Source organism: Canis lupus, chromosome 16 (genome assembly GCF_011100685.1).
Source record: "Canis lupus familiaris isolate Mischka breed German Shepherd chromosome 16, alternate assembly UU_Cfam_GSD_1.0, whole genome shotgun sequence".
Lineage (NCBI taxonomy): Eukaryota > Metazoa > Chordata > Mammalia > Carnivora > Canidae > Canis > Canis lupus.
In genome coordinates, this window is record NC_049237.1 from 39,780,384 (window position 1) to 39,807,875 (window position 27,492).

Sequence of the window (27,492 nt, forward strand, 5' to 3'; positions counted from 1 at the left end):
TCTTAAACATTAAATACTAAGTGCTCTCTTATGACTGACCCATCCTTAGGTACAGTTTACCATGGTACTGAGGGATTTCAAGATAGAATTATATCGTGGCTTTTTCATTTTTATTTTCTTTTTGTCCTCTTGTTTTAAATTCTTTTCAATAGTGTCCTTTATTACAGTTTCAGTCAACTCTGTTTTTTGAGCACCTTGTAATGCAGTGTTCATTTCTACAGGAATTCTGTTTTGTTCAGTTTTGTTTTTTTTCCTTGTATTGGTTTTTAGTCAGCTCTCACATAACATCTTCCTGGTTTTATTTACTTCTATTTTGAGATTTTCAATTTCTGATTTGAGATTTTTTATGTCCTCAACTGCTCATTTAATGATGCCTAATACAAGTTGGAATATTATGGTTTTTTTTTTCTCTTCATGGAGTTCTTTTCAGGTAAATTTTTAATCAGTTGAAGGATTATGCTCTTTTGGTTCTCTTTTTTATAGTCGTACTGCATGGATGCTGCTGGCTCTTTGCTGCTTCTAAATTTTTTTTTTCTAGACTAGAAATAAGTTTATACCTGGAGGCAATGGTGAGACTTTTGAGTAGCTTACTGTTTTTTTGTTTTGTTTTGTTTTTTAACGTTTTATTTTTAAGTAATCTCTACACCCAACATGGGACTCAAACCTACAACCCTGAGATTAAAAGTTGCATATTCTACTGACTGAGACAGCTAGGAACCCTTCGAATACCAGTTTTTAAAATTTTTAATTCAGGTACTACCCTTTTCTCTTTATAAAACCAGAATAGGTTGAACCACAGCAGTCTTCTTCTTTACCTTTTTTCCTTTTTTTTTTTCTTGCAGTAGCATCTTCTGATTCTGAAATAATTTCATGTTTCCATAGATCTTGTACTTTTCATAACTTGCTTCTCCCTGTCACTGTATCACCAAACCTCTAAGGACTGTCTGCCTCTTCTCTGTTGCTTCTCATTCACCAGAAAGTGATGCATTCTTAAGACTGCTGTGTTTGCTCCTGCCTACTTGTAAGCCTCCTCTTTTCCATCAGCCAGCAGCCACTTTTCTTATCCATCAGGTCCTAGACCTGTTCTCAATATTGCCTCATTCAGGTAAGATCTTTTCTTTCTTAGTGGTTTTTGTATTTTTTGTTTTGTTTGTTTTTTGCATTCCACCTCTGTGAGGATTTCTCTTCTCTTTTTTATGCTCTCTCCTTCCTGTTCTTGCATGGGTATCTGAGGTTGTAGATATTAATCTCCCCACCTATATATGCCTTCACATTCTCTAGTTTTCTTTCTATCCGAGTTATGTGATAGGGAGGAATAGTTTTGTTTTCTCTTCTATTAGATCTGCAGTTTTTAGAAGCTATTGGTTGTTATTATCTGACAGGAAAATGGAACTCTAGGTAGACTTAATCTTAGGAAAATTTGGAGTCTGCATACAAGCGAAAAAATTCTTTGAAGGAAAAACTATTGTACAAATATGATGTTGACGTGCTAATGCTGGATCACATACCTTTAAGAGTTTTGCATTTTCTATGTACTAAGGATTTTATTGAATGAAACTGATGATTCATCTCATCAATGAAACTGACTACATATTGAAAAAAAAAACACATTGAAAAGTTTCTTGTTATGTAGTTATGAAAGTAAATAGGCTGTAAAATAGCATTTTATTCCTTAAGCTTTATTTATGAAGATTATAACTGAAATGATACAATTGTAATCTTGATAGCTATTCTCAAGCATTCAAAATAAAGTACATTTTCTCTGTAAAGCTAGGAATATTATATGTATAAATTCATGTTCACAAATTATAACATCCATGTTGTTTTTAATCCATGATTTTATGATGTTAGTCCTTTAATATATTAAATATAGTTTATTATTTGTTATGTTCCCTACCTTCGTCTGTAAATAATTCTCTTAGAAGCATAGGAGGCTTGGTCCCATGGGAATAAATTTGTATAGTCCAGTACTTTGTCAATTATAATAGCTTCAGATTTATTCTTTGTAGTAGATTATCATCTTTGTGAGTAAAATCCAATGAACAACATGACTCATTCCCTAATTTTGTTTGCATAGGTGGTGAACTTGTGCAAAAACATGCTAATGTAGCAGACTTGAAATTACTGTCCTTAGAAAGGCCTTTCTCAAAAGTATAGTTATTCATTGGTGTATGAAACTTGAATATCAGTGATGTTCCTGCAGTTCCATAACTGGTAAGAGTGACTCACTGTGCCTAAACTCTTTATACAAATAGTGTGGTTTATGTTGAACACCTGCTTTTCTTCTGAGAGTCTGGCATTTTGGTCTGTGCTAGACAGATGGTATCTACAATGACCAGCCCTCCTTACACACCCTGGACACTAAATCTTTAATAAGCTTCTTTGATAGACATCACTCCACATGAGTTATCATAACTCGCTGTTGAAGGAATCAAGTGAGTCTCACATGACTCCATTGGAAGTTACTCTTAGAAGCTTGCATCTAGTTTCTTTCAGAGTTGTTTCAGATGCCTTTTACCTTTGCTGATTTTGCTTTGTAATCTTCCACTGTAATAAATCTTAACCTTTCACTGTAATGAATATAACTAGAGGCTAAATCCAGTGAGTCTTTTTTTGTGAATATCTGAACCGGGGTTGGTTTTGAAGTCCCTCAATGTACACAACCTTTGAATAATTATGAAGTATTTCTTAACACTATTGACAAGGAAGTTATATATTTAATATTCATCTTAGTTTTTTAATATAAATTCTCATTTTTCAGGTCTGCAGAATAAAGTTTGTTTTTCTCTTAAGAATCTTAAATAGAACTGGCAATAAAAAGAATCTTTATAAAGTTATGGGCTTTTTCCCATGGAATTGGATACTAGTGTGATGATACAATATTATATTGATCCTGACATTTAATTTATTTTGAACCAATATTTATTGAACAGTCACTATGTATAGATACTGTGCTGGATACTAAGGAGGTAATGTGAACAAACTGACCCAGCCCCTCTCTTTGATCTCAGAATTTAGTTGAGGTGCTGAACAGTATCACGTTACACAGTTAACCTTATAATTACCTATCTCATAAATACCATGAAGAAAAAGTACAGGGATGTGTGAGAGGACCCTGGTTTTATCTATTAATATTGGAGTCTAGTAAAAAGGCTTATTGGGGTGCCTGGGTGGCTCAGTCAGTTAAGCATTTGCCTTTGGCTCTTGTCACCATCCCAGCATCCTGGGACAGAGCCCCGCATGGAGTTCCCTGCTCAACAAGGTGTCTGCTTCTCCCTCTTTCTCTGTGTTCCCTCCCACACACCCCACTCGCTCTCTTTCGCTCTCTCTCTCTCAAATAAATATTTTTAAACAGGGCCTATTTTGCAAAATAATAATTGAGGTAGTAAGATCTGCAGGATGAGTAGGAATTCACAGGAAATGTATATCTGCTCCCATGCCCTGGACATGTCTGTGTGATGTGTGTGCCAAGTATGTCTATGCTCCTTGTCTAAAAGATAGGGTTGAAGAGAAGGAAGGAAGAAAGAGCAAAACTGAAAAAAATTCAGTTTCAAAAGTAAGCCTGGTTTATTGAGGGAAGTAAAAGAGAACTTTCTGGCCTGGTATAGAGTAAGAGGAGAAATAGCTAAAGATGAAATTTGAAAATGCGGTCAATGGATTTCAAGCTAGATGCCAGATACTTTGAGATTTGCATAACCCTTTGCCATTTACTAAAGATGTTGTAATATCTCATGCTTTTAATTTCATGACATTCAGGAATTATTGTCATGCTACAAAGGAAAAAATTAACGGAAAGAATATATGATTTTTTCCAAGTTAGCATATTATGAAATGTAATGCCAGTATATAAGTCCAGATTTTCAGAATTCAAGTGCTATGTATATATTGTCTAATTGGCTAGAAGGATAATAATAAGAGTAGTATTACATTATTTGGAAGTTGAGAGTGTTATAGTTAATTTTATATTTGCTTTATTTTACAGCATGTTATTATACTTTTACAGTGTTTTCCTTTCTAAACATACATTAATGTTTAAAGTTTTTGGGGGAAACTAGTATAGCATCAGATAAAAGTACTTCATCTCAGAAACCTTTCCATTGTTTTTTAGTGTTCATTTCCCAGATATTCTCATACTTGTGTGCATAAAATATACTTGGAAACCTGGTTAAAATATATATTTCTGGAAGACATTCTAAATAGAATCTGACTAATTTAGCATGTTATGTGATCAGTGATTTGTATTTTAAAAAAAAGAAAAAAAACAGCCCATTTTGGGTTTCCAGTTCTGTGTAAGATGAGCTTGCTTGGAAGTTACCACTCCATCCTATCAACAAACAAAAAGTTGAATTGAAAAACCAATTCTTCCTAGATTTACAAGAGATCCAAAATTGGAAGGGAAAGAAAGTACAGTCAGTCTTAGCTTACCAGCACAGAGACCAATGAGCAGAAACCCCTGTAGGAACCAGTCCCGGGATAGAAAAATATAAACTGTAATTGAATTGCTGGAGGTTCACTGCATAAACTCTGAGAGTTAAAAAAAAACAAAACAAGGGGGTTCTAGTCATGGGGAGCCCCCATAGTATTATGAGGTTTATCTCTAGGAGCTTGACCAGATTGCTGCAGTAAGTATCAGAGAAAAGTCCCTCAGGCTTCTAGCAAGTAGAGGGGTAAGGAACCATTTTAAACTATACTGTGTTCTTAAAAAAAGGTCTGTTCTTAGGGGAAATATGTTGACCAGACTCTAACCTGCTGGAGTATTATCAGAGACTAACTGACCTGGGAAAGGAGAATACCCAACTCCAGTCAATTTTAGTGTTTTGTGTGAAAGCAAGGAAATACCCCAGCTCCACCCCACTCTAGCCATCCTATCCTGTCTAAGGGAGAAGAAAAAAACTGAAAAGCAGTTGTGAAGTTCACAGTACAGAGGCATAGGCTTACTAAAAGATCGAGACCTGATCATAGGACTATAGAACACTTTCCCTATTCTCACATCTCATCACTGCATTATTAAAGGCCTATTTATAGCAGTGCCTTTTTCCCTGGCACTGTCAAGAAAGATTTACAAGACATAACAAAAGGTTAAAAAAAATTGAAGAGACAAAGCAAGCATCAGATATGGCAAGAATGTTGGAATTATCAAAGCAGGAATTTAAAACAACCGTGATTAATAGGCTAAGAGTTATAATGGATAAGATAGCATGCAAGAATAGATGGACAATGTAAGTAAAGAGATGGAAATCCTAAGAGAATCAAAAAGAAATGCTAGAAATAAAAGATACTTTAACAGAAATGAAGAAATCCTTTGATGGACTATAGTAGTAGACTGAACATGGGTGAGGGAAGAATCTCTGAGCTAGAGGATATATGAGTAGAATCTTTGAAAACTAAATATCAGAGAGAACAAAGCCTGAAAAAAAAAAAAACAAACTACCCAGAATATCCATGGACTATGGGACAACTACAAAAATTTCAATACATGCATAATGGAAATAACCAGAAGGAGAAGAAAGGAACAGAAGAAAGATTTGCAACATCAATGACTGAGATTTCTCCAAATTAGTATCAGATCTCAAACTACAGATTAAGAAAGCTCAGAGAACACCAAGCAGGATAAATTCCAAATGAACTACACCTTGGCATATCATCTTCAAACAATAGAAACTCTAAAAACAAATTCCTAATAGAAGGCAGAGTGGGTGGGGGTAGAGGGAACCCTACCTGTAGAGGCACAGGAACAAAAATTACATTTGACTTCACAGAAACCATGTGAACAAGAAGAGAATGAAGTGAAGTACTTAAATGTTGAGAGGGAGCGAGGGGCGGGGAGGACAACCTAGCATTTTGCACCCTGTAAAATTATATTTTACAAGTGAAGGATAAATATGTGGTCAGACAAACAAAAATTGAGATTTGTTGCCAGTTGACCTTCCTTGTAAGAAATGCCTTAAAAGAAGTTCTTTAGAGAGAAGGAAAATATATAGGTCAAAAACTTGTGTCTATATAAAGAAAGGAAGAACATCAAAGAAGGAATAAATAAAGGTGAGGTGAGAACTTAGGAAAGGAAATAAAATGTGTACAGATGTACATAAAACTGTCATTGTTTACAGACAACATGATTGTCTTTTTTTTATAAATTTTTTTAAAAAATTTTATTTATTTATGATAGTCACACAGAGAGAGAGAGAGAGGCAGAGACACAGGCAGAGGGAGAAGCAGGCTCCATGCACTGGGAGCCCGACGTGGGATTCGATCCCGGGTGTCCAGGATCACGCCCTGGGCCAAAGGCAGGCGCTATACCGCTGTGCCACCCAGGGATCCCTGTTTACAGACAACATGATTGTCTATGTGGAGGACCGAAAAGAATCAAAAACGCTTTTGGAACTAATGATCAATTATTGCAAGATTTCATGATACAAGGCTAATATGCAAAAGCCAATTGCTTTCCTGTATACCAACATGAGATTTGTAATTAAAAACACAATACCATTTACATAAGCAGTCCCCAAAATGAAATAAATACTAAGGTATAACTCTAACAAAATATGTAAAAGATGTATATGAGAAAAATTACAAAAGTAATGAGTGAAATCAAAGAATAAATAAATAGATATTTTATATTCATGGACATGAAGACTCAATATTTATTGTCAGTTCTTCCCAATTTGATCTATAGACTCATTGCAATCCCAATAAAAAAATTCCATCAAATCATTTTGTGCATGTTGATAAAATGAATCTAAAGTTTATACGGTGAGGCAAAACACTCAGAATAGCCAACACTGTATTGAAGGAGAACAGAGTTGGGAACTGACGTTACCTAATTTTAAGACTTATTCTAAAGCTACAGCAATCAAGACATTGTGGTTTTGATCCAAGCTTAGAGGAATACATCAGTGGAACAGAATAGAGCCTAGAACTAGATCTCCATCAACAGCTGATCTTTGACAAAGGGGCAAAGGCAACACAGTGAAGCAAAGATAATCTCTTTAACAAATGGTTCTGGGACAGCTAGATACCCACATGCAAAAAAAGTGGATCTAGGTACAGACCTTATACCTGTCACAAAAATTAACTTAAAATGTACAAACCTAAATATAAAATCCAAAACTATAAATTTAGGAGATACCATAGGAGAAAACCTGGATGACCTTGGGCAGGGTGATACCTTTTTAGATAGAAACCAAAGACATGATTCCTGAAATAAATCACAAATGATAAACTGGACTTTATTAAAATGAAAAATTTCTGCTGTATGAAAGGGCAATATCAGAAGAATTAGTAGACAAGCCACAGACTGGGAGAAAAACATTTGCAGAAGACTCATAAAAAGCTCCTATTATCTGATATATTAAAAGTATTAAGAGAATGAAAACACACAAAAATGGGCCAATGACCTTAACAGACACCTCACCAAAGAAGATATACAGATGGCAGTTCAGAATATGGAAAGACACCCCACATCCTATGTTATCAGGGAAATAACAATTATGATGACAATGAGATACCACTGCACATGTATTAGAATGCCAGAATTAAAAAAACTGAGAACACCAAATGCTAACAAGGATATGAAATAACAGGAACTCTCATACGATGCTGGTAGGAATCCAAAATTGTAGAGCTTCTTTGGAAAAGTTTTTTATAAAACTAAACATAATATTGCCATATGATAGCAATCATCGTGTTGGTATTTATCTAAAGAAAATGAAAACAATGTCCACATGAAAACGTATATACATATTAATAGCAGCTTTACTCATAATTGCCAAAAACTTGGAAGCAATGTTTTTCAGTAAGTAAACAGATAAGCTGGTACATCCAAACAATGGAATGTTACTCAAGAGTAAAAAAAAAAAAAAAAAAAAACCTCAGCTGTCAAGTCATTAAAAGACCTGGAAGAACCTTAAATGCATATTACTAAGTGAAAGAAACCAATTTGAGAAGGCTACATATGGTGTAATTCCAAATCTGTGACATTCTGGAAAAGGTAGAAGTATGGAGACAATAAAGATGAGTGGTTGCCAGGAGTGGGTGGTGAGAGATGAATAGAGTACAGAGGATTTGTAGGGCAGTGACAGTACTCTGTAGATATTATAATGATGGGTATATGTTGTAATACTTTTGTCCACACCCAAGAATGAATGTACCCTAAGAGTGAACCCCAAGGTAAAGTATGGAATTTGGGTGATATGATGTGTCAGTGTATGTTCATTCATGGTTAAAAAATACACACACACACACACACACACACACACACAATACTGGTAAATAATGTTGACAGTGGGGGAGTCTGGAGGAAAAGGATTATATGGGAAATCTCTGTTCCTCCCTCCAATTTTGTCATAAACCTAAAACTACTTAAAAAATAAGTTCTAGAAAAAAAATCCCAGATGATTTTTGATGCAAGTGGTCAGAGTCAATACTCTGAGAATTGAGTTTGTATCTCTGTTATAGCTATAGGTGTACTTATAACCTCTTATCTGAGTTCAAATTCTGCTGTCTCTGATAATTCCTGGCCATAGAACAGAGGCAAGTTGATTCTGTCTTCAGATTCCTCAAGTGATACAGAGATAAGACTAGTACCTGTCTTATAAGGCTTTGTGGAGACTAAGTGAGAGAGGTGTAAATACCTAAGAGTTCTTGCACACGGTAAACTATAGATATTACCTGGTGATGGTGATGCTTTTGGTTAGGTAGAAAACACCTCATCCCCATCTCATGGAACACGGTGTTTTTAATCTCATGTCTGCCTTTTTGATTCATTTCAACAAAATTCTCTAAGGGCTGCATCTGGTAGGCTCTTTATCACATGTTCAGAAATCCTGTGGGGTTTATGCTACAAGTTAATGCTTTCCTATTTTTAACTTGTTAGGTTTTGTGATGAAAATGCATTCTTTTATTCGAATATTTTTGGATATTATAAAAATTCCTAGGCAAGTAAACAAGATTTACATTTTTCGAAACTTGTTTATTTGTTGTTTTGTATTAATTATTTAACTATATGTACATTTCCCTAATAAATGGGCATATCTAGTGGCAAGGGCCTGTGTCTTTCTGCTCACTTTTACCTCTTCCAAACACTGTATTACTTCATTTATTCATCCATCTGTTGATTCTTTATTGTTAGTTCCACAAATATTGATCAAATATATACTACAGTTTTTGTATCTGTAATCTATAACCTTGTTAAGTGAATAGTGGATGAATCAGCTTGTTTCTTTACTACATTGTGTATCAGTCTTCTTCAGATACAACCTCTAAGCATTTTTATGTTATTGTTACTATTTTTTAAAGAGAACAAAAGTTTTTTTTTTTTTGAGAACAAAAGTTTTACTGACTTATAAACTGGTAATTATGCATAAATATGCAGTTTAGTGTCTCTTATGTTCATATACAATTTTGCCTTGAGATACATGTTTGAATCACATATCTCATGTTAGAGTTGTTTTCCAAGGAGAAGTAATCTACTTAGGTCTGATAAAGGGAAAAAAATAGATGCATAGGAAACATGGAACATGATGGACACAACTTCTTTAATTTATCTTACCAAGTATGGATTATGCAAAGTCAATTACAATATAGTATTGAACTGTTGATACGTCAACTCTTCAGAAGCATTGAAGAGTTGAGGTATATTTAGTAGGGTCCTGGGAATGTATAGTGCAGCCAGAGGAAAATCATTCTGTTAAAATGTTTGTATATTGTGCTCTTTACCAGTTTGTTTGTTTTCAGGGTACTACAACCATAAATAATAGGCAGTTCTCACATCACATCTCTCTTCCTATGTCATTGTCTACAGAAGTTGGTTATTAGGGATTTTATGAAGAAATACTTTGGAATAACTTTGTAATGTATATTTATATACATAGATAGGTCATCATAACTATATGACTCCAAAAGGCATACATTGAAATTTTGATAAGAATCTGTTACCTTATAGGAGGTTTGATTAACATTAAAAAGAGAAACCATATTTTTTAAATAATCCCTTTAAGGAAATTAAAAATTCCATTCATCATGGGAAATATATTAAATATCAACAGCTACAGATGAGTTAATAATAATCCCTTTTAGTTTTACATAACCTTTTAAAAAAGGGTTATAACATTAAAAAGTTACAACATTTGGATTAAGTGATGTTTTTACTTGTTCCCATAATAAAAAATTTAAGAAGGTTTAATGTATAATAGATTTAACAGGAAAAAGCCTGCCCTGAAGTTATTGCCTAAGCCCTTCTGGATATTTTGATGCACCTTGACTGCCCTCTTCAGGCTGCATATTAATCTATTAGAAGAATTTACAATGTCCTTTAAATTCATAAAATTAGGCCTGTAATATTCCTCTGAACTACTGAAACAATAGTTTTTTTAGGTAACAGTTGAGTGCTTATAGCATTTGTGGTTTTCACCTTTCAATTTCAGATGGCAGTGAGGTCTGAAGTGTGCTAATAAGTACTGGTGATGTCTTGTTCGTCTAAACCAACATAGACAGATGCAAGAAACCAGTGAATTTCTTTGTCATTAGTTAGGATTCCTCTGTTTATCTCTTAAGCATTGAGTAGTTAAAATATGGGTGGAAAGGGAAAGTGGAGTTAAGTTTGGAGAACTGGGTTTAGTTTTTAGGGTACATTCCTTCTAAGGAGTCCTTTTTACTATGAGTAGGTATCATTAACATTGAAATACATATTTCTCAGGCTCATTGAATTATTTCATGACAGACAGATTTGTTCACTGATGCTGTTGCTACTGAATTGCACCCAACAGAAAAAAAAGTCCCCATTGACCCTGTCAGTATTAAATTTTCTCTAAGTATTATATTTATGTTGAAGAAGTGTAATTTGCTTGGCTTCTGGAATTCTCTGTTCAGCTAGATGTATTCTTTTTAAAGATTTTTTATTTATTCATTTGAGAGAGTGAGTAAGCATGTGAAAGCAAGGGTGGCGGGGGAGGGTCCAAGGGAGAGGGAGAAGCAGACTCCCTGCTGAGCAGGTGGTCTGCCATGGGTTCTTTCTCAGGATCCCAGGATTGTGACTTGAGCGGAAGGCAAATGCTTAACCACTAAGCCACCCAGGTGGATATATATATATAGGGGAGGTGAGAAAGACAAACTAGCATTCAAGTGAAAATGATAGAGTGTGAAGTGAAAATAAATAAGCAAGTAAGTAAATAAGGTGATTTGTGACAGTGACCTGTAAGGGGTGGGTAGTTAAGGAAGCTGATGCTCAGGTGACATTTTGAGCTGAAATCTCAAGAAGCAGTGAATAATGTGAGTGTGTTTCAGTTACACTAACAACAAATGCTCTTAGGTTTCAATTTTGGAAGAGTTACACCCCCTCCTGGGCCTGTCTGCCCAATTATAAAATGAAGGGGTTGGGTCTTCTGACTTCTTGGAGCCCTTCCTTGATAGCCTCGATATATATATATATATATCTCACTCAGCCAGATATATTAAGTAGAAGCAACCTGTCTAGAAAATGAGAAAATGTTTTGGTGGTTTTGGTGCTCTAGATTCCAAAGGAGAATATGTAAAAAATAGGTCGTAACTTCATTTATTTACTATTTAATAGCCTCCTATATTTTCCCAGCTAGACCAATAGTAACATTCTAAGTGTTTTCCAAACATTTATTTTCTCCTCCTCCAATATATAGTACACACTGTTGCCCGATACTGCTTTTTAAATTAGTATTTTGCACAATACACTTTTTTCAGAACACTCGTAGTTGTTGACTGTTTATAAAGTCAAAGTCCTATTTATCTGTCTACTAGAAGAAAGCTTCCAGTCTCTTCTTTCCTTATTTTCTAATATGAAGCTTATATTCTGTTATTTGAAATACATAATACACATTTTAGGCTGGGTAATCCTTTTTTTATACTGCTTCTGCTACCTTAATATTCCCTTCATGTCCTTTCTTACTATAATTTTAGCCCTTCCATTCTTTTCTGAATATTTTCACATTCACACTTTGTCCAATGATTCCAGTCCACTGTGACCTCATTCTCTTCTATATGCTGTATATATCACCCTTAAAATCTGTGTTCTTTTTTTTTAACATACAGTCGATCTTTGAACAGACAGGATTTAGGGGTATTGACACCCTCCCCCCATGCATTCGAAAATCTGTGCATGCCTTTTGATTCCCCCAAAACTTACTAATAGCCTACTGTTGAAAAGAAGCTTTACATATAACAAACAATTGGTTAACAAGTATTTTCTATGTAATATGTATTATATGCTGTATTCTTATAATAAAGGTAGAGAAAAGAAAATGTTATTAAAATTATAAGGATGAGAAAATACATTTATATTTGTATTTACTATACATTTATAGTATTGTATTAAAAATTTGCAGTTCAATAGACCTTTGCAGTTCAATCCCATGTTGTTCAAGGGTCAACGGTATGTATCTTACTTATGTATTAGTGCGTTTCTATTCATTTTTCTAAGAAGCCTCTTAAAGGTGGAGATTGTTAGTTATACTTCTTTATTATTGCAGCACATATTAAAATGATGAGTAAACATCATTGAAGATTAAGATATGGGTTCCATATTTGCATATGAAATTAACATTATGAATTATGTTAGATGATGTTTTAGATGATGTTAGATGTTAAATAATGACTTAATCATTAGATGATGTTAGATTTATGAGTTAGTCATTATTACCTTTCAAGTCATGACGACTATTCCTTTGGTAAATAGCATATATTTGTGATGTAAATAGATTTAAAATATTTCTTCTTTTTCCTTCCAAGACCACCAGTATAGTAAATTGGCCTTAAAAGAGACATTAACCTTAATGTAAACCTAAGTGGGCTTTTTCATTGCAGAATTCAGAATCTCCAGTGTAGTGATACTTAGGGTATATATGCTGTATTGACTTTTTAGGAAAGTATGTTATTCATTATCACCATTATCAAGCCTTTGTTAGATCCATATTCTGTAGTAGGCCCCAGCCATTGAACAATGAATGCATTAATAATATAACATGGATGAGAACAGATATGTGGATAAAATAAATAGTGCTATGCATTAGCTGAGAATTTCCATTTTGGGCAGTTGCCTTAACAAATACTGTGGACATAGGGATTTGAAGTGACTTCCAAAGGAGAGGAAGTTTTTGAGCAAGGTTTTGAAAGAAGGGAGGACATTCTAAGCAAAGGATTTAAACTTGAAGAATGAACATGAGATGTCATAAAATAGAAAGCCTTTAAGTATGACATGTTCATATGACATAAATCATAGATCTAAGTTGCGGCCAGAGTATGGAGGATTTTGTCTTCTGTTTTGGCCATTTTGTCTTCTCTTTATATAGACAGTGGGTAACTCAGACTTTGGAACACAAGATAGAATCTACAGTTGCTAATTGGGAACTTCAGTTGAAAAAGTGGAGTGATACGGAATACAGAGTTTCAAGGCAAAATTAATTTATCCTCTTTGACTCCTCAATACTCTTTGTCACATTTTCTTGTTTTCTTCAGAGTATTTAAGATTATCAGAAATGTTGAGCATACTTGTATGAGGCCTCTCTTTCTCACTGAACTGTATTCTCCTTAATATAAGAGCCCTTGCTCCTACATTAATTTTTGGTGGCACTAATGTATATTTGTGGAGTGAATTAATGAATGCATGAATGTATATTTAGTAGATTCCAGTGGGTCTGGGCTGGTTACAACATTATGAGGGAAAGAAACTCAACATTATTCCTGTGCTACATCGTTCTATAAAATATTATACACAGATGTAAGAATACTAAAATTTTATTGTTTTCTTCATATTTTTCAGAACGAAGCGTTTTCATTTCTTAGAATATCATTGTCACAAGAAGGCCAGTTTTTGCTGATTTGCTTTTTCCCTTAGTTCCAGTTTTTTGAAGTTAAAATGTTCTTTTGTGTAAAATTATACTGGTTTTTAAAAATTGTGACGTTATCTGCGTAATGATTTTTTCTAAAGGTACCATTGTTCTCTTGAGGTTTATTAGTATGCAGAGATGTTCAGACCTACTTAATTGTTGGTGCCAATTCACTGTGTGGAGTGCTTCTTTAAAAATCAATGATAGATACTTGCTGGTAAAATTATATTCCATATGACAAAATTCAAATCAGATTTTAAGACTTATGCTGGTTTTTACTGTTTTTATTGTAGCAGTGAGGCATTGTTTTAAATAAAGGTGGGCAAAAGCTCTGTATTCTCCATGTATTCCTCTTATAAACAGAGCATGTTCTGATTTGTGTCACAGCTTCATTTTGCCATCATCTTAAGTCGTTTCCCTCCTTAGGCCTTTGTGTTTGCTCTTCGTGCTACCTGAAATGTTTATCTCCAGCTTGCTTCAGTGATGTGGGATTTGAGCTTTAGAGTCACTCTTACCTTGAGAAACCTTTCATGATATTCCATCTACATAGATACTCCATTATTTTCTGTAATACCATTCTCTGTATTATATTATTTTCTCAGTGTATGTTGTAGATTTTAATTGCTTATTTGGTGGTTTATTATATGTCTCTTTACTAAAATATCAACCTCATGAGAGCAGAGACCTTGAAGATTGCTTAGTTACTGCTATTAAGTGCTCAGTAAATAGTTTCTCAGTGAATTATAGTAAATTAAATCTTATTTAGCCACCAAAGCTTTAAAAGATTGTGTTCATTTTCATTGAACATATTCTGTGTACTGAGCACAGTGCAGTCTTAAGCTGATCCTTACAATGTACTGTGGTCCAATAAAATGATGCCCTTGAGGTCTTTATACTAAATGACCTCAGATTATAGCCCTTTTCGTATTTAACCCTTTTAAATATGTTTTAATCACGGCAGTATTATGTGCTCCTTGTTAATAAAAAGAGCCTCAAGTGAACAACTACACTTTCTAGCCTTTGCGCTCTTCCGCATGTATGGTTGGGCACAGGCAATCACTATTATTTCTTTGTATTTTCTTCCTCTGGTGACTTTTTTCTTCATATCTCTAAATGTTAGCCTTATAACAAAATTTTATAAAGCAAATGTAATCTTGATGTTTCTTGCTATAATAGATAAGGATTTAATTCATCTCTCATTTCTTTCATCTCTCATTTTTATAGCTTTCTAGTTCTTTTATTATTCTAGCAGTAAGTAGCATCCTTCTGTTTCTTGTCCATGATCTATAGACGACCTCTCTTGATTCTCTAATTAGTCACATGAAGATTAGTAAGCACTAGTAAGCACCCCCCCTCCCCCTGCCTCTTCCCCTTCCTTTTTTACTTGTCAAATCCTGTTGACTGTCATCAAGAGTTGATAGCAATGGGACACCTGGGTGGCTAAGCGGTTTTGTTCCTGCTTTCGGATCAGGGCATGATCCTGGAGTCCGGGGATCGAGTCCCACATCGGGCTCCCTGCATGGGGCCTGCTTTTCCCTCTGCCTGTGTCTCTGCCTCTCTCTCTCTGTTTCTCATGAATAAATAAATAAAATCTTTAAAATAAAAGTTGATAGCATTTACATTCTGTATTGTTCAAATTTTTCTCATTTCCAATTAGCCAAAAGTATGATACATTTTAATTTTTGCATCTTGTTTAGAACTTTTATAGTCATTTTTCTTGTAGTTTTTCTGGTCCTAGTATGTCTTATATACTATGTATGGTCTTAGTATCTTCCATCTTTTACTGATTCTAATGATTGTTAGGATCTTTTTATTTTAAAGCCCAATTAAAGTTATGTTCTATTTTGTACTTTGTTGCTTCTTCGTTGGATCAGTTTTCTTACACATCTTATATCCTGTATACCTTAACCATAATTCTAGTCACCCTTCTCCCTTTCTTAGATCTTTTCATTATACTCTCAGGTTTTCTCTTTTTTTTTTTCATTCATATTCCCTTTCTATCAATTATATCTGAAAGTAAGTTCACATTCCTTATATTTCAGAGAATGGGTTTATTTCAAACTTAATTGTTTGGCTTGATACAGAATTCTACCTTGAAGTGGCATGCTCTCAAAACTCTGAAGGAATTGTTCTATTATCTGCCAATATCTAGTGTTGGTAATTACTAATCCAATCCCAAGCTCATCGTTTGTCATTGTTACATATTTTTTTCCTCCGAACTTCTTTTTATTTATAACAATCGGAAATAACACTTTTTAATTGTGTCAGGTTTTCCTCAGTCACATAGGTGAATTTTTTTTTTTTTTTTTGATAGCCCAGTCACTTAGCAATAGAAAGGCGAACACTGGAACTGGTTGGGAGTGGGGCAAGAGTTTGGGTCTTCTATTCCAAATAAAGAAATTTAACTATGATCTCTGAGTACCATTTCTTATCTCCAGACTCTGCTGCTTCTTAATCCAGCCTTTTTCCTAACTCTTTACTGCACTGAAATCTCACTTTGTGATTGTACCTTCTTCTATCAAAATTTTTCCTCTAGCTTTCTGTTTTCCAGGTATTTCTTGAAATCTCTTTATCTTTTGCTGATTCTACTCCAAGTCTTTGTGTTATTATGAGATTATACATTTTTATCTCTTCCATTTTCAGGAGAGGGAGGAGATCAACTCCTTTCTCAATTATACAGAGGTAACACACTTTTTAAAGACATATTTTAATGATCACTTGTTGCTGCTTGTTTTTATAACTCTATTTACATCCTTCCTAGCAACGTCATGTCTCTGTTTCTACTCCAATCCTACACTTAAATATAAAGCTTTATTATCTGGAGAATCAACAAAATGTCCAATAGAGATTAATTCAAAACAGGTAATAACGTTCATAGAAGTGGGCTTATTTGTGGCATTTGGTTTAGCTATCAGAGAAATTTTTGCTTATTTTTACTAATTACCTTAGTAATTATGAGTGTAAATGCATTTTTAGATAAATGGCATATATAAAGATGCAGTATGACTTTGTTTACAATTTTTACAATTCCTATTTTTTTCCCTCTGCTAAACTGAATTGCCCATATTCTTAAAAATTGCTTTGTGTCCTTTACCAAAAATCATTGGAAGATTTAAATTATATATATATAGGGGATGCCACAAACCTCTACTAGAGTAAGAGTTGTCAATTATTTAAAGGGCCATGCCAGACTTTTGGGCCACATACTTTCTGTTACAATTACTCAACTCTGCCCTTAAATAGCACAATATCATTCCTAGCAATATAAATGAATCAGTGTGGCTGTGGCACAGTAAGCCTTTAGGAACAACAAAATATGAATCTTATATAATTTTCACATGTGATGTATGCAAATTTTTTACAACCATATGAAAATATAAAATCAGTGCTCGTAATCTGTACAGAAATTAGCTAACCCTCATGTTAGAATTACTGGTTTTATTAGCAGCTTTGTTAATGCTTGAGTACTGATATGTTTTTATTCTGCCCCATTCTCCTTATCAGGCAAGCTAATGAAGAATATCAAATACTGGCTAACTCCTGGCGCTATTCATCTGCCTTCTGCAACAAACTTTTCTTCAGTATGGTGGACTATGATGAGGGAACAGATGTTTTTCAACAGGTAAAAGAGTTACATCCTATTTTGCTAATATATTTAATAAATTTGGTTATAGTGGATACATTTAGTTGAATACAAATACAATTCATTGAATAAGTAAAGAAACACAAAATAGTTATAATAAATTCTGTGATGTGATTGAAATGATTTTAGCCAATGCTATCTTTACATTGCATAGTTTGTGCTGTTAGTATGGTAGACATATTTTAACTTTTACATCATAGAGGAAATACATTTTTTCAAGCATATAGTGGTAGTTTACATGGATTGTCCTTAGTTCAATATTTAACTGTATTGAGTTTAGGTGATATTTTGCACAAATTTATGAAATTTATGTAAATTCAGTGTAAGTTTTATTTAACCCTCACTTCTTCCAATGTGACAGATGTAAAGTATTAAGTATTTATTTAAAAGTGTTCTCTGGGATCCCTGGGTGGTGCAGCGGTTTGGCGCCTGCCTTTGGCCCAGGGCGCGATCCTGGAGACCCGGGATCGAGTCCCGCGTCGGGCTCCCGGTGCATGGAGCCTGCTTCTCCCTCTGCCTCTGCCTCTCTCTCTCTCTGTGACTATCATAAATAAATAAAAATTAAAAAAAAAAGTCTTAAAAAAATAAATACATAAATAAAAGTGTTCTCTGTTACGGACTGAATTGTGTCCCTTTCAAACTCATGTTGGAGCCATAACCTCAAAGTGACTGTATTTGGAGATAGAGGCTGTATGGAGATAATTAAGGTTAAATGAGATTATAAAATGAGACCCTAATCCAATAGGACTGGTGTCTTTATAAAAGGGCCACATAAGGACATCATATGAAGATAGCTATGTACAAATCAGTAAAAGAGGTCTCATCAGAGACCAGTTCTACTGGCATGTTAATCTTGGACTTCCGGCCTCCAGAACTGTGCAAAAACAAATGTTTATTTTTTAAGCTACCCAGTCTGTATTCTGTTACAGCAACTCAAGCAGACTAACACATTCTCATTTATTTACATAGTCTTGTCTGTAGAGCAAGATAATGAATTGTGGCATAAGGATGCTAGTTGTCATCAATTTTGTCATGGGTTGTGTCATCATCATTGCTACTATTAAGTGCACATGATCCAAGCACTCTTCGAAGTACTTAATGTATACGCTTTCAGTTAGTTTTACAACAATCCAGTGAGAAAAATAATGTGATCTTCATTTCACAAATAAGGAAATTAAGGTATGAAGAGGTTACTTTTCTAAGTTTACAAAGTTAGTGTAATACAGGGCTCAGCAATCTGTCTCCCAGAGTTGTTCTTCTTATACTGTTACCCTACAGTGACTAATATTTTGTATTTATCACTACATGATTGGTGCCTTTCAAATGTAAAACTTATTGTAGTACCTGGCATTGATTACTTTGGTCTATTTTATTTTTCTTACATGTGACATTCTTTGGCATAATACTTTACTAGACCATTGAAAAGCATTTAATTCTGTAAAGAATTTAGCTCATTAATTATAAATGGGCCATTAGTAAGTATTTTTGCTTACTTGTTTCCAGATCAATTATTCATTCCTCTTTGCCAGTTGCTAGTTAAATAAGAGAAACTTTTTTTTTGTCTTCAATATCCTTTATTCTTAGTCTTTCCTGTTAGTGTTCTTCACTTATTTCTTCTCCTAGAACTTTATTTTGCCTTTTGAGATGTTTCTTTTTGTTCACCTGTTCAGCAATGGTATTGACTGTCTATACCCTGTAGGTGCAATGGCTCATGAGAAAGACATACATAATTCTGCCCATAAAGAACTTACAGATCAGGGAGCTGATAGTAATAACATCATAATAATAAAAAACACATATACATTTGTACATATTTTCCTCAACTTACATTGGGGTTATATTCCTGATAAAGCCATTGTAAGTTGAAAATATTGAAAGTCAAAGTGTATTTAATACACCTACCTACTGAATATCATAGTTTAGCTTACTACACCTCAGTGTGCTCAGAATACTTAAAATAGTCTACAGTTGGACAAAATCATCTAACACAAAGCCTATTTCATATTAAAATACTGAGTATCCTTGTAATTTATTGAATATGGTAGTGAAAGTGAAAAACAGAATGGTTGTATGGATACAGAATGGTTGTCAGTGTAGCAGTTGTTTACCCTCATAATTGCATGGTTGACTGAGAGCAGTGGCTCAGGCTCTCGGCCAGCATCATGAGAGAGTATTGTACTGTGTATCACTAGCACACGAAAAAATCCGCATTCAAAATCTGAAGTATAGTTTCTGATGAATGTGTATTACTTTGGCACCATTGTACAGTTGAAAAATTGTAAGTTGAATTATCATAAGTCAGGGACTATCTGTAATTTCAAATGTTACAAAGAAAAATTACAGTACTATAAGAACCAAATATTATTTTAAGTGATTTATAGGTCTCCATGGAATCTCAGGAGAATTGACCTTAGTGATTATCAGGTGAAATGTTATTCCTTATATACTTGAATCCTCTCTGCCATATTAGGAAATGGTTATCCAGGTCCAGTCTTCTAAAGCAGAGGCTTCAAGCCCAAATATCTATCCTGGCCAGATTTGTAAACTACATAAAAGAGCAGATTGGATTCACTTAGTTGCATTATGGCACATTCTTAACATATTAAACACATTAGTTCTTCACTTGCGTAATTACATATCTTCTCTCCTATTTTATTAAAGTCTTAGTCTTTTTTTTTAAATAAATCTTTAATGGAAATACTGCTATTTCATTTTTCTTCTAACTACTGTAAGAAATAAATCAGCAAAGCACTATGGAGCTGACTGTTGGTCTCATTGTTGAGGAAACCGTATGGTGTGGATGAGGACTCCAGCAAGCTGGAACAGACAGACTTGACCTCAGAGGGCTATAGCTTGTTCCAGCTCTGGTTAACAAATGCAGGCCAAATGCATTTAACTAGACCTGTTTTTTCAGGAGGAAATCCAAATATGAATTTTTATATGAAATTTTTCTATCTTAAAAATTTGGGCAACTAATTCAAACTTTGTGTGCTGACTACTAACTATATAGGCTGCCAGTGTATAGCCATGTAGATACATCATTAAATATAATCTTTGAATTCTTTTGTATGTTTATACATAAGTTTATTTTTTTAAGTTTGACATGGATATGAAAGTTGACATCAAGATTGTTTCCTCAGGTTAATTTAGATTCAGCAGAATTCTGAATATAGAACTGCTTTGTCGTTTCTAAAACCTAGCCCCTGGCTTAGCAAGAAGAGTTACTTTAAAATGCATAAAAGTTGTAGCAGTTAGTGGTTATTATGGGGAATTATAATGTACAAAAGTAGGGAAGTACATGTTTTATTGAGAACTACTAAAATATTTTTAATGCTGTGTTTCTTTTCTAACTATTGAACCTCATTTTGTTGAACTGCTCTTTCTAAACTGACATTTTAAAACATTGTGCTTTCTGAAGATAATATGAATTCTTAAACTTGATGACTCCTGACTTATTGGGGACTTGTGGGGAAAATAATTTCAATTATATGTGATTTCCATGTAATGGTTGAAGCTAAGCGAATGATGACAGACCAACCAGTTAATGATGGTAGTGTGCTAGAAGCAGGTCTGGACTAGCAGCAAGATCTGTATTGTACCATGCTTTGTGTGGCCTTGAGGAATTTGTACATTTTAATTAAGGCACAAGCTTCGAATTATAGGATTTCTTTTTTAACTCTAAAATTTTTAGGTATTAAACCTTATTAGGAATTTTCTGATCTAATGCAGAGACTTTTTACTTGTAATATGTTATTTACATGTTGGCTATAGCTATTTCTTCTGCACCCATCATGGAAACATAAATGAACAAAGTCTGGAGTAGGCAAAACCACAGAGAAGAAAGTAGCTGGTGACCATGTGCTTCATTATCTTTAATCAGCCTTGCTATTGTCCATAACATGCAAGCCCACTGTGGGTACTGCTGTATCTTTACTTTGATGTCAACAGCAATGACAATTTTTGCTTTGATTTTTCTTTACATTCTCAGTATTGGGAAATGCAGAGCCACGTTGCAAGGCAAGGCCAAAAATCTGTTGGCCTTTATTTGAGACAGTTTTCATAATGCCTGGGCAGCAAGAATTTAATTTGTATAATTTTTGTAGTTTGCTACTCAATGCAAATTAACCTAACATTTGTTTTAGGTATTCTATTCTTGATAAGCACCATTTATCTTTTTTTTTAAAAGATTTTATTTATTTATTCATGAGAGACACAGAGATAGAGGCAGAGACATAGGCAGAGGGAGAAGCAGACTCCATGTAGGGAGCCCGATGTGGGACTCGATCCTGAGACTCCAAGATCACCTCCTGAGCCGAAGGCAGACACTTAACCGCTGAGCCACCCAGGCGTCCCAAGGGCCATTTATCTTAAAGTAGCATTGTATTCAATATACTTCAAAAGGAATTACCTGTAGAAAATAATTTTGAGATATACCCATCTTAAGACAGTTGAATCAATAGAGAAGTTGAACAGAAAAAGACATCATTGTGGATTTCTCCCATAGCCTGGTAAATGCAGGTTGCTTAGAATAGAAATCTTGGTTTCTGATATAATCATCATTTTTAACTTTTTAATAGAGAATTTAATAATCTGACATTAATTCTGTTATGCATTTATATTTTTCAACAAGTGCCAGTATTTTAATAACTGCTTAAGTGAAATAGTATGTTACATGTGAAGGTTCAGAGAACTTAGCCAAATTCACAAGTTCTCTTTCCATCAGTAGCATGTTACAGTGAATAAATACAATGATTAAGCTCTGGAAAACCACTTGGATTTTCTTAGTAAATGCTATATTTTGAAAATTCATGCAGGAAGAAAACCATAAAATTTTAGATTAATGTTTTATAAAGATTGTGGGATATTATGTATTTTTTTATCTTATGTTTTACAGCTCAACATGAATTCTGCTCCTACGTTCATGCATTTTCCTCCAAAAGGCAGACCCAAGAGAGCTGATACTTTTGACCTTCAAAGAATTGGATTTGCTGCTGAACAACTAGCAAAGTGGATTGCTGACAGAACGGATGTTCATGTATGTTTTTATTCCCTACAGTGTTAATAATAGGCTAATTAGTTTGGTTTGTTATAGCACTGTAGTAAGGCCACAGGATTCTTAAAATTACTCTATAAAACGTTTTCCCTTACCTAGAGAAAACTGTCTGATAGCTGTAAGCTGAACTTTGACTGAATTAGGTGAATTTAAGTGGTTTTTAGAATAATGGTACATTGATATTTTAAGAACCATTAAAAAGTGCATGAGTTAGGCACAAAGTAATTTCAGAGGCTAAAATAGATATGGAATATTATTCAAAGGTATTAGTAAAGAAATTCTAATTAAAAAGATGTGTAATTTTTATTTAGCTTTTGGGCAAATAAAAATGATATAATACTTTTCATGAGCCATGTGAGAAAATACTCTCATATACTGTTCTTGGGACTGTGGAATAACTAATTCTAAGTGTGTGTAATGTAATTTAACCTTAACAATCAGTTCTACTTCTAAAATTTAACCTAAGGATATAATTTGAATTACATTCAAATATGTAACAATAGAAATATTTTTTAAATAACATTCATTGTAATGGGAAAAAATTGGAAATAAGTGAAATGTCTAAAAATAAAAAAATGTCTAAAAACTACTTCAATGTACTGTAACATAGGCAACAATGATCTGCAAGTATATTTGACATAGATAAAGAAGCACAAGGAGTAGATTAGAAAAATAGTATTTATAGTATGATCTAGAACTTTGTTAGGAAGCATAAATATGAGTATAGATATGTGGACAGTTTATTCAGGAAGTAAACAAACCAGAATCTTGGTGGTAGTTAATGTCTATGTGGAGAGCTCAAGGCTGCTTTATTCCCTAATCTCACCAGAATTTTTTGTAGTGAACAATTATAACCAGGAATTTTAAAGTACATTTGTTCTAAAATATGTAATTTTACCATAAGGTGTAAACACATTTATTCATGCATTTTCTTACTTTTCTGACATAATGTTTCAGGCTAATCTGCCCTGTGTGGCACTCAGTTACCCATCTTGGTTCCTTTTAGTGAGAAATATTAGAACCAAGATCTTTATATACTTTGAAATCGTGATTTCATACCAATGCCATCTAGTTTTAAAAAATAGCTTCTATATTTTAGTGGATACCATCAAGAAAATGAAAAACAACCCATAGAAGGGGAGAAAATATATTTACAAATCATTTTTTGATAAAGAACTTATATCTAGTATGTATATAGAAATCTTATAAGTCAATAATAAAAGAAAAACCCAATTAAAAATGGACAAAGAATCTGAATAGATATTTCTTTAGGCAAAATGTACTAATACAGGTGGTTAATAAGTACATGAAAAGATGCTCAGCATCATTAATCATTAGGAATATGCAAATCAAACCTACAGTGAATTAGTATCCCATACCCATTATGTTGGCTGGAATCAATGAGTGAGACAATATATTGGCAAGGAAATGGAGAAACCAGAATTCTCATGTACTAGCAGTGGGAATGTAAAATGGTACAGCCATTTTGGAAAACATCCTGGCAATCCTGAAATCAAGAAACAGTGTTACTATATAGCCCAGCAAGTCTACTCTTAGGTATATACCCATGATAAATGAGAACATGTGCCTGCACAAATACTTGTACAAGAATGTTTATAGCAGCATTATTCACAATAGCCACAAGGTGTAAACAACCCAAATGCCTATTGACTGATAAACGGATATCAAATTGTGCTGTATCTATACAATGAAATGTTCAGGCATAAAAAAGAAATGAAGTGGAAACATGCTATAACAAGAAGGTTGACAACATCATGCTAAGTGGAAGAAGCCAGTTACAGAAGACCACATATTATATGAAAAGTTCAATAAAAGGGAAATCTGTTCAGTTAGAGTAGATTCATGGCTGTTTAGGGTTGGAGGGTGAGGGGTTTAAGAGGGGGATTGCTGAAAGATTTCCTTTTGACATGATTGGAATGTTTTGATGCTGACTTTGGTGATGGTTACACAACCCTATGGATATGATAAAAACCATTGAATTGTATACCAGGTGAATTTTCAGTTGGTGTGCATGTTATGTCAGTAAAGATGTTTAAAAAATGTTAAAATGTTAAAGATCTTAAAATGTCCCAATTTGAAATAATAAATATATTATATCCCTAACTCATCCCCCTATACTAGATGATCCCATGTTTTATAGGTGAAACACAGCAGTTCTGGATTAAATATAAGTTATGGGGATGCCTGAGTGGCTCAGTGGTTGGGTGTCTCCCTTCAGCTCAGGTTGTGATCCTGGGGTCCTGGGGTCGTGTTCACTGGACCCCAATGACATGCTAGGTAATACAGCAATTAGAGAACTAGACATAGTTCCTGCAGGGGATGGGGGGAACAGTTCATATAGATGCCAGTCAAACAAAACACAGGATTATGGGCTCCAGGAGTAGCAACAAGAGCGAATATTTGCATTTCCATTCCTAATTTCAGTTGACTGTAAGGGCAGTCCCACATCAGGCTCCCTGCATGGAGGCTGCTTCTCCCTCTGCCTGTCTCTCCCTCTGTCTCTGCCTGCCTTCTCTCTCTCTCTCTCTCCCCCCCTCTCCTTCTGTCTCTCATGAATAAATAAATAAAATCTTTAAAAAATAAATATAAGTTATATGTGTGTATGTTAACTGTTCACCTACAGCATAGCCGATGATTTTGGAAGTCATTTGTTTTTGATTTGTAAAGAGCTAAAGCAGTGTTAGTTCCACAAATGAAAAAAGTAGAGTGGCAATTTTCTAGAGCTTTGGTATTAATAATTGGAAGGACTGGAATATGATCAAGAGGAAAAACACTTTTACTTTTATTCAACTCTTAAAATTTTCATTTTGCATTTGCAGATTCGAGTCTTCAGACCACCCAACTATTCTGGCACCATTGCTTTGGCCCTGTTAGTGTCACTTGTTGGCGGTTTGCTCTACTTAAGAAGGAACAACTTGGAATTCATCTATAATAAGACTGGTTGGGCCATGGTATCTCTGGTATGTTATTATACTATACTTTTTTCGCCTTATTTCTTTGTGAATAGTACAAGTTGTATGGTTGTTGATTTTCAACAAAGGTGTCAATTCAGTGAGAAAAGAATAGTGTTCAACAAATTGTGCTGGAACATACTTTTAGGTAAATAAATAATGAACCACAAAACTTGAGCGCACACCACATATAAAAATTACTCATGGTCCCATATGTAAAACTAAAATTATAAACCTTTCAGAAGAATACAGAATCTTTATAACACAAACATTAATCATGGAAGAAAAAATAATAAATTAGACCTAATCAAGATTAAAATATTTACTCTTCAAAAGAATCCATAGACTCAGAAAATAATTAGAAAATATATGTGTATGGGGCATATATCCAGAATATGTGAAGAGTTATTGCTACCTAGAAGATAGAAATTATGTTTTTTTTGTTGTTGTTGTTTTTTTGTTGTTTTTTGTTTTTTTTTTAGTAGTCTATTTAGGGCAGCCCGGGCGGCTCCATGGTTTAGCGCCGCCCTCAGCCCAGGGCATGATCCTGGAGACCTGGGATCGAGTCCCACATCAGACTCCCTGTGTGAAGCCTGCTTCTCCCTCTGCCTGTGTCTCTGCGTCTCTCTCCCTCTCTCTCTCTCTTTGTGTCTCTCATGAATGAATAAATAAAATCTTAAAAAAAAAAATAGTCTGCTTATAGGTAAGATGGCATATATATATACATACTAATCTTTCTCTCCCACTGACAGAACTATAAATCTGGAGTCAGGAGCTGAGGACTCAAGCTCCTCAGGTATTTGGTGTTTCTAAAAAGTCAAGGTCAGCTGGTAGATCAGATAATACCCACATGCAAGATGACATTTAATTAGTAAATAAAAATTTTCAACCTTATATATCTCTAGTATTGGTTTTCCTTAACTTGAATTTGGGCAGTTTGGAGCAGACAGGTAGCTAGAAGATACCTCTAGTTCTGTCTTGAGACTAGAAGAGATTCTTGTGTGTGTGTGTGTTTTTTTTTTTTTTTTTTTCCTATTTTCTTGTATTGCAATCCTTGGGCAATACTGTGGCAGAACAGTGGAGGCAGGGAAACTGTAGGAGCCAAACTCTTAAAGACAGGAACTTTTCTCACCATGTCAAAATTTATAGAACTGTATACCAAAAGGGTAAAAAGAAAAAAAAAGTCAATTTTACTGTTTAATAATTCAGAAAATAAATAGGCAAAAGATTTGAAGTGATGCCTGACTAAAGAGCATTAGAAAAAGGACAAAAAAGCCCATCAGTTGTTCAACATGCAAAGTTACATGGTAGTGAACCTAGATCTTCTGGCTTGGATGTTCTTGTGGTCCAATGAAAGCTTCTCTTGTATATACTGACATATATCCTGTAAGCCACTTAAGGCAAAGTGACAGGGCCCTGTTAAAGAAAATATTGAACTTAGAAGCCTCCAGTTTATGGTTGGTGATTGATTGATTGAGATACTCCTAGACAAAAATCCATGTTCTACACCATGGGGATAAATAAAGAGGTTACGGTCTTCCACTGCTGGTTATTCAGTAGCCATTCTTAATCTCCCCATAATTTGAGACTTTGCAAAGTGGTTAAGAGCTTGAAAAATATGAAAGGCCCTTGTGGGATCTTCTATAGAGACCAAGATATCAATGTTGTAAAATAAGGTATACATTGAAAGAAAGGAGAAGAGGCCTGGTTAATAAACATGTAGCAGAAATAAGTACCTTTTAGGGGAATTGCTGCATTGAGATTCAAACCTTAGTAAGTTTCAAAGTGTTTTGGGTTTTATTTAGGCTAGTATTCAAGTTGCTTCATTCAGTAAAGCTACGTAGTTTTTTTTTTATGAAAATATAGTACTTGTTTCAGTGTTTTTGTGAAGTTAAAACTTAGTGTCATGCCATATGTCACTATTTCAGTCTACCAAAATAACTGAAAATACAATCTCTCTGAATTAGACTCCAT

At 34.2% G+C, this 27,492-nt stretch overlaps 1 protein-coding gene across 4 annotated transcripts in view; it reads left to right on the plus strand.

The window, feature by feature from the left end:
- Positions 1–27,492, plus strand: part of TUSC3 (tumor suppressor candidate 3) — a 281,955-nt gene that overhangs the window by 162,032 nt on the left and 92,431 nt on the right. For all 4 annotated transcript variants that reach the window (XR_005371577.1, XM_038560234.1, XM_038560232.1 and 1 more), the window contains exons 3-5: positions 17,355–17,472; positions 22,388–22,528; positions 25,387–25,527. Coding sequence is in view for 3 of the 4 variants with exons in the window: in XM_038560234.1 (XP_038416162.1) it covers positions 17,355–17,472; positions 22,388–22,528; positions 25,387–25,527 (400 nt within the window). In the remaining variant the exon portion in view is untranslated. The remainder of the gene's footprint in view (positions 1–17,354; positions 17,473–22,387; positions 22,529–25,386; positions 25,528–27,492) is intronic.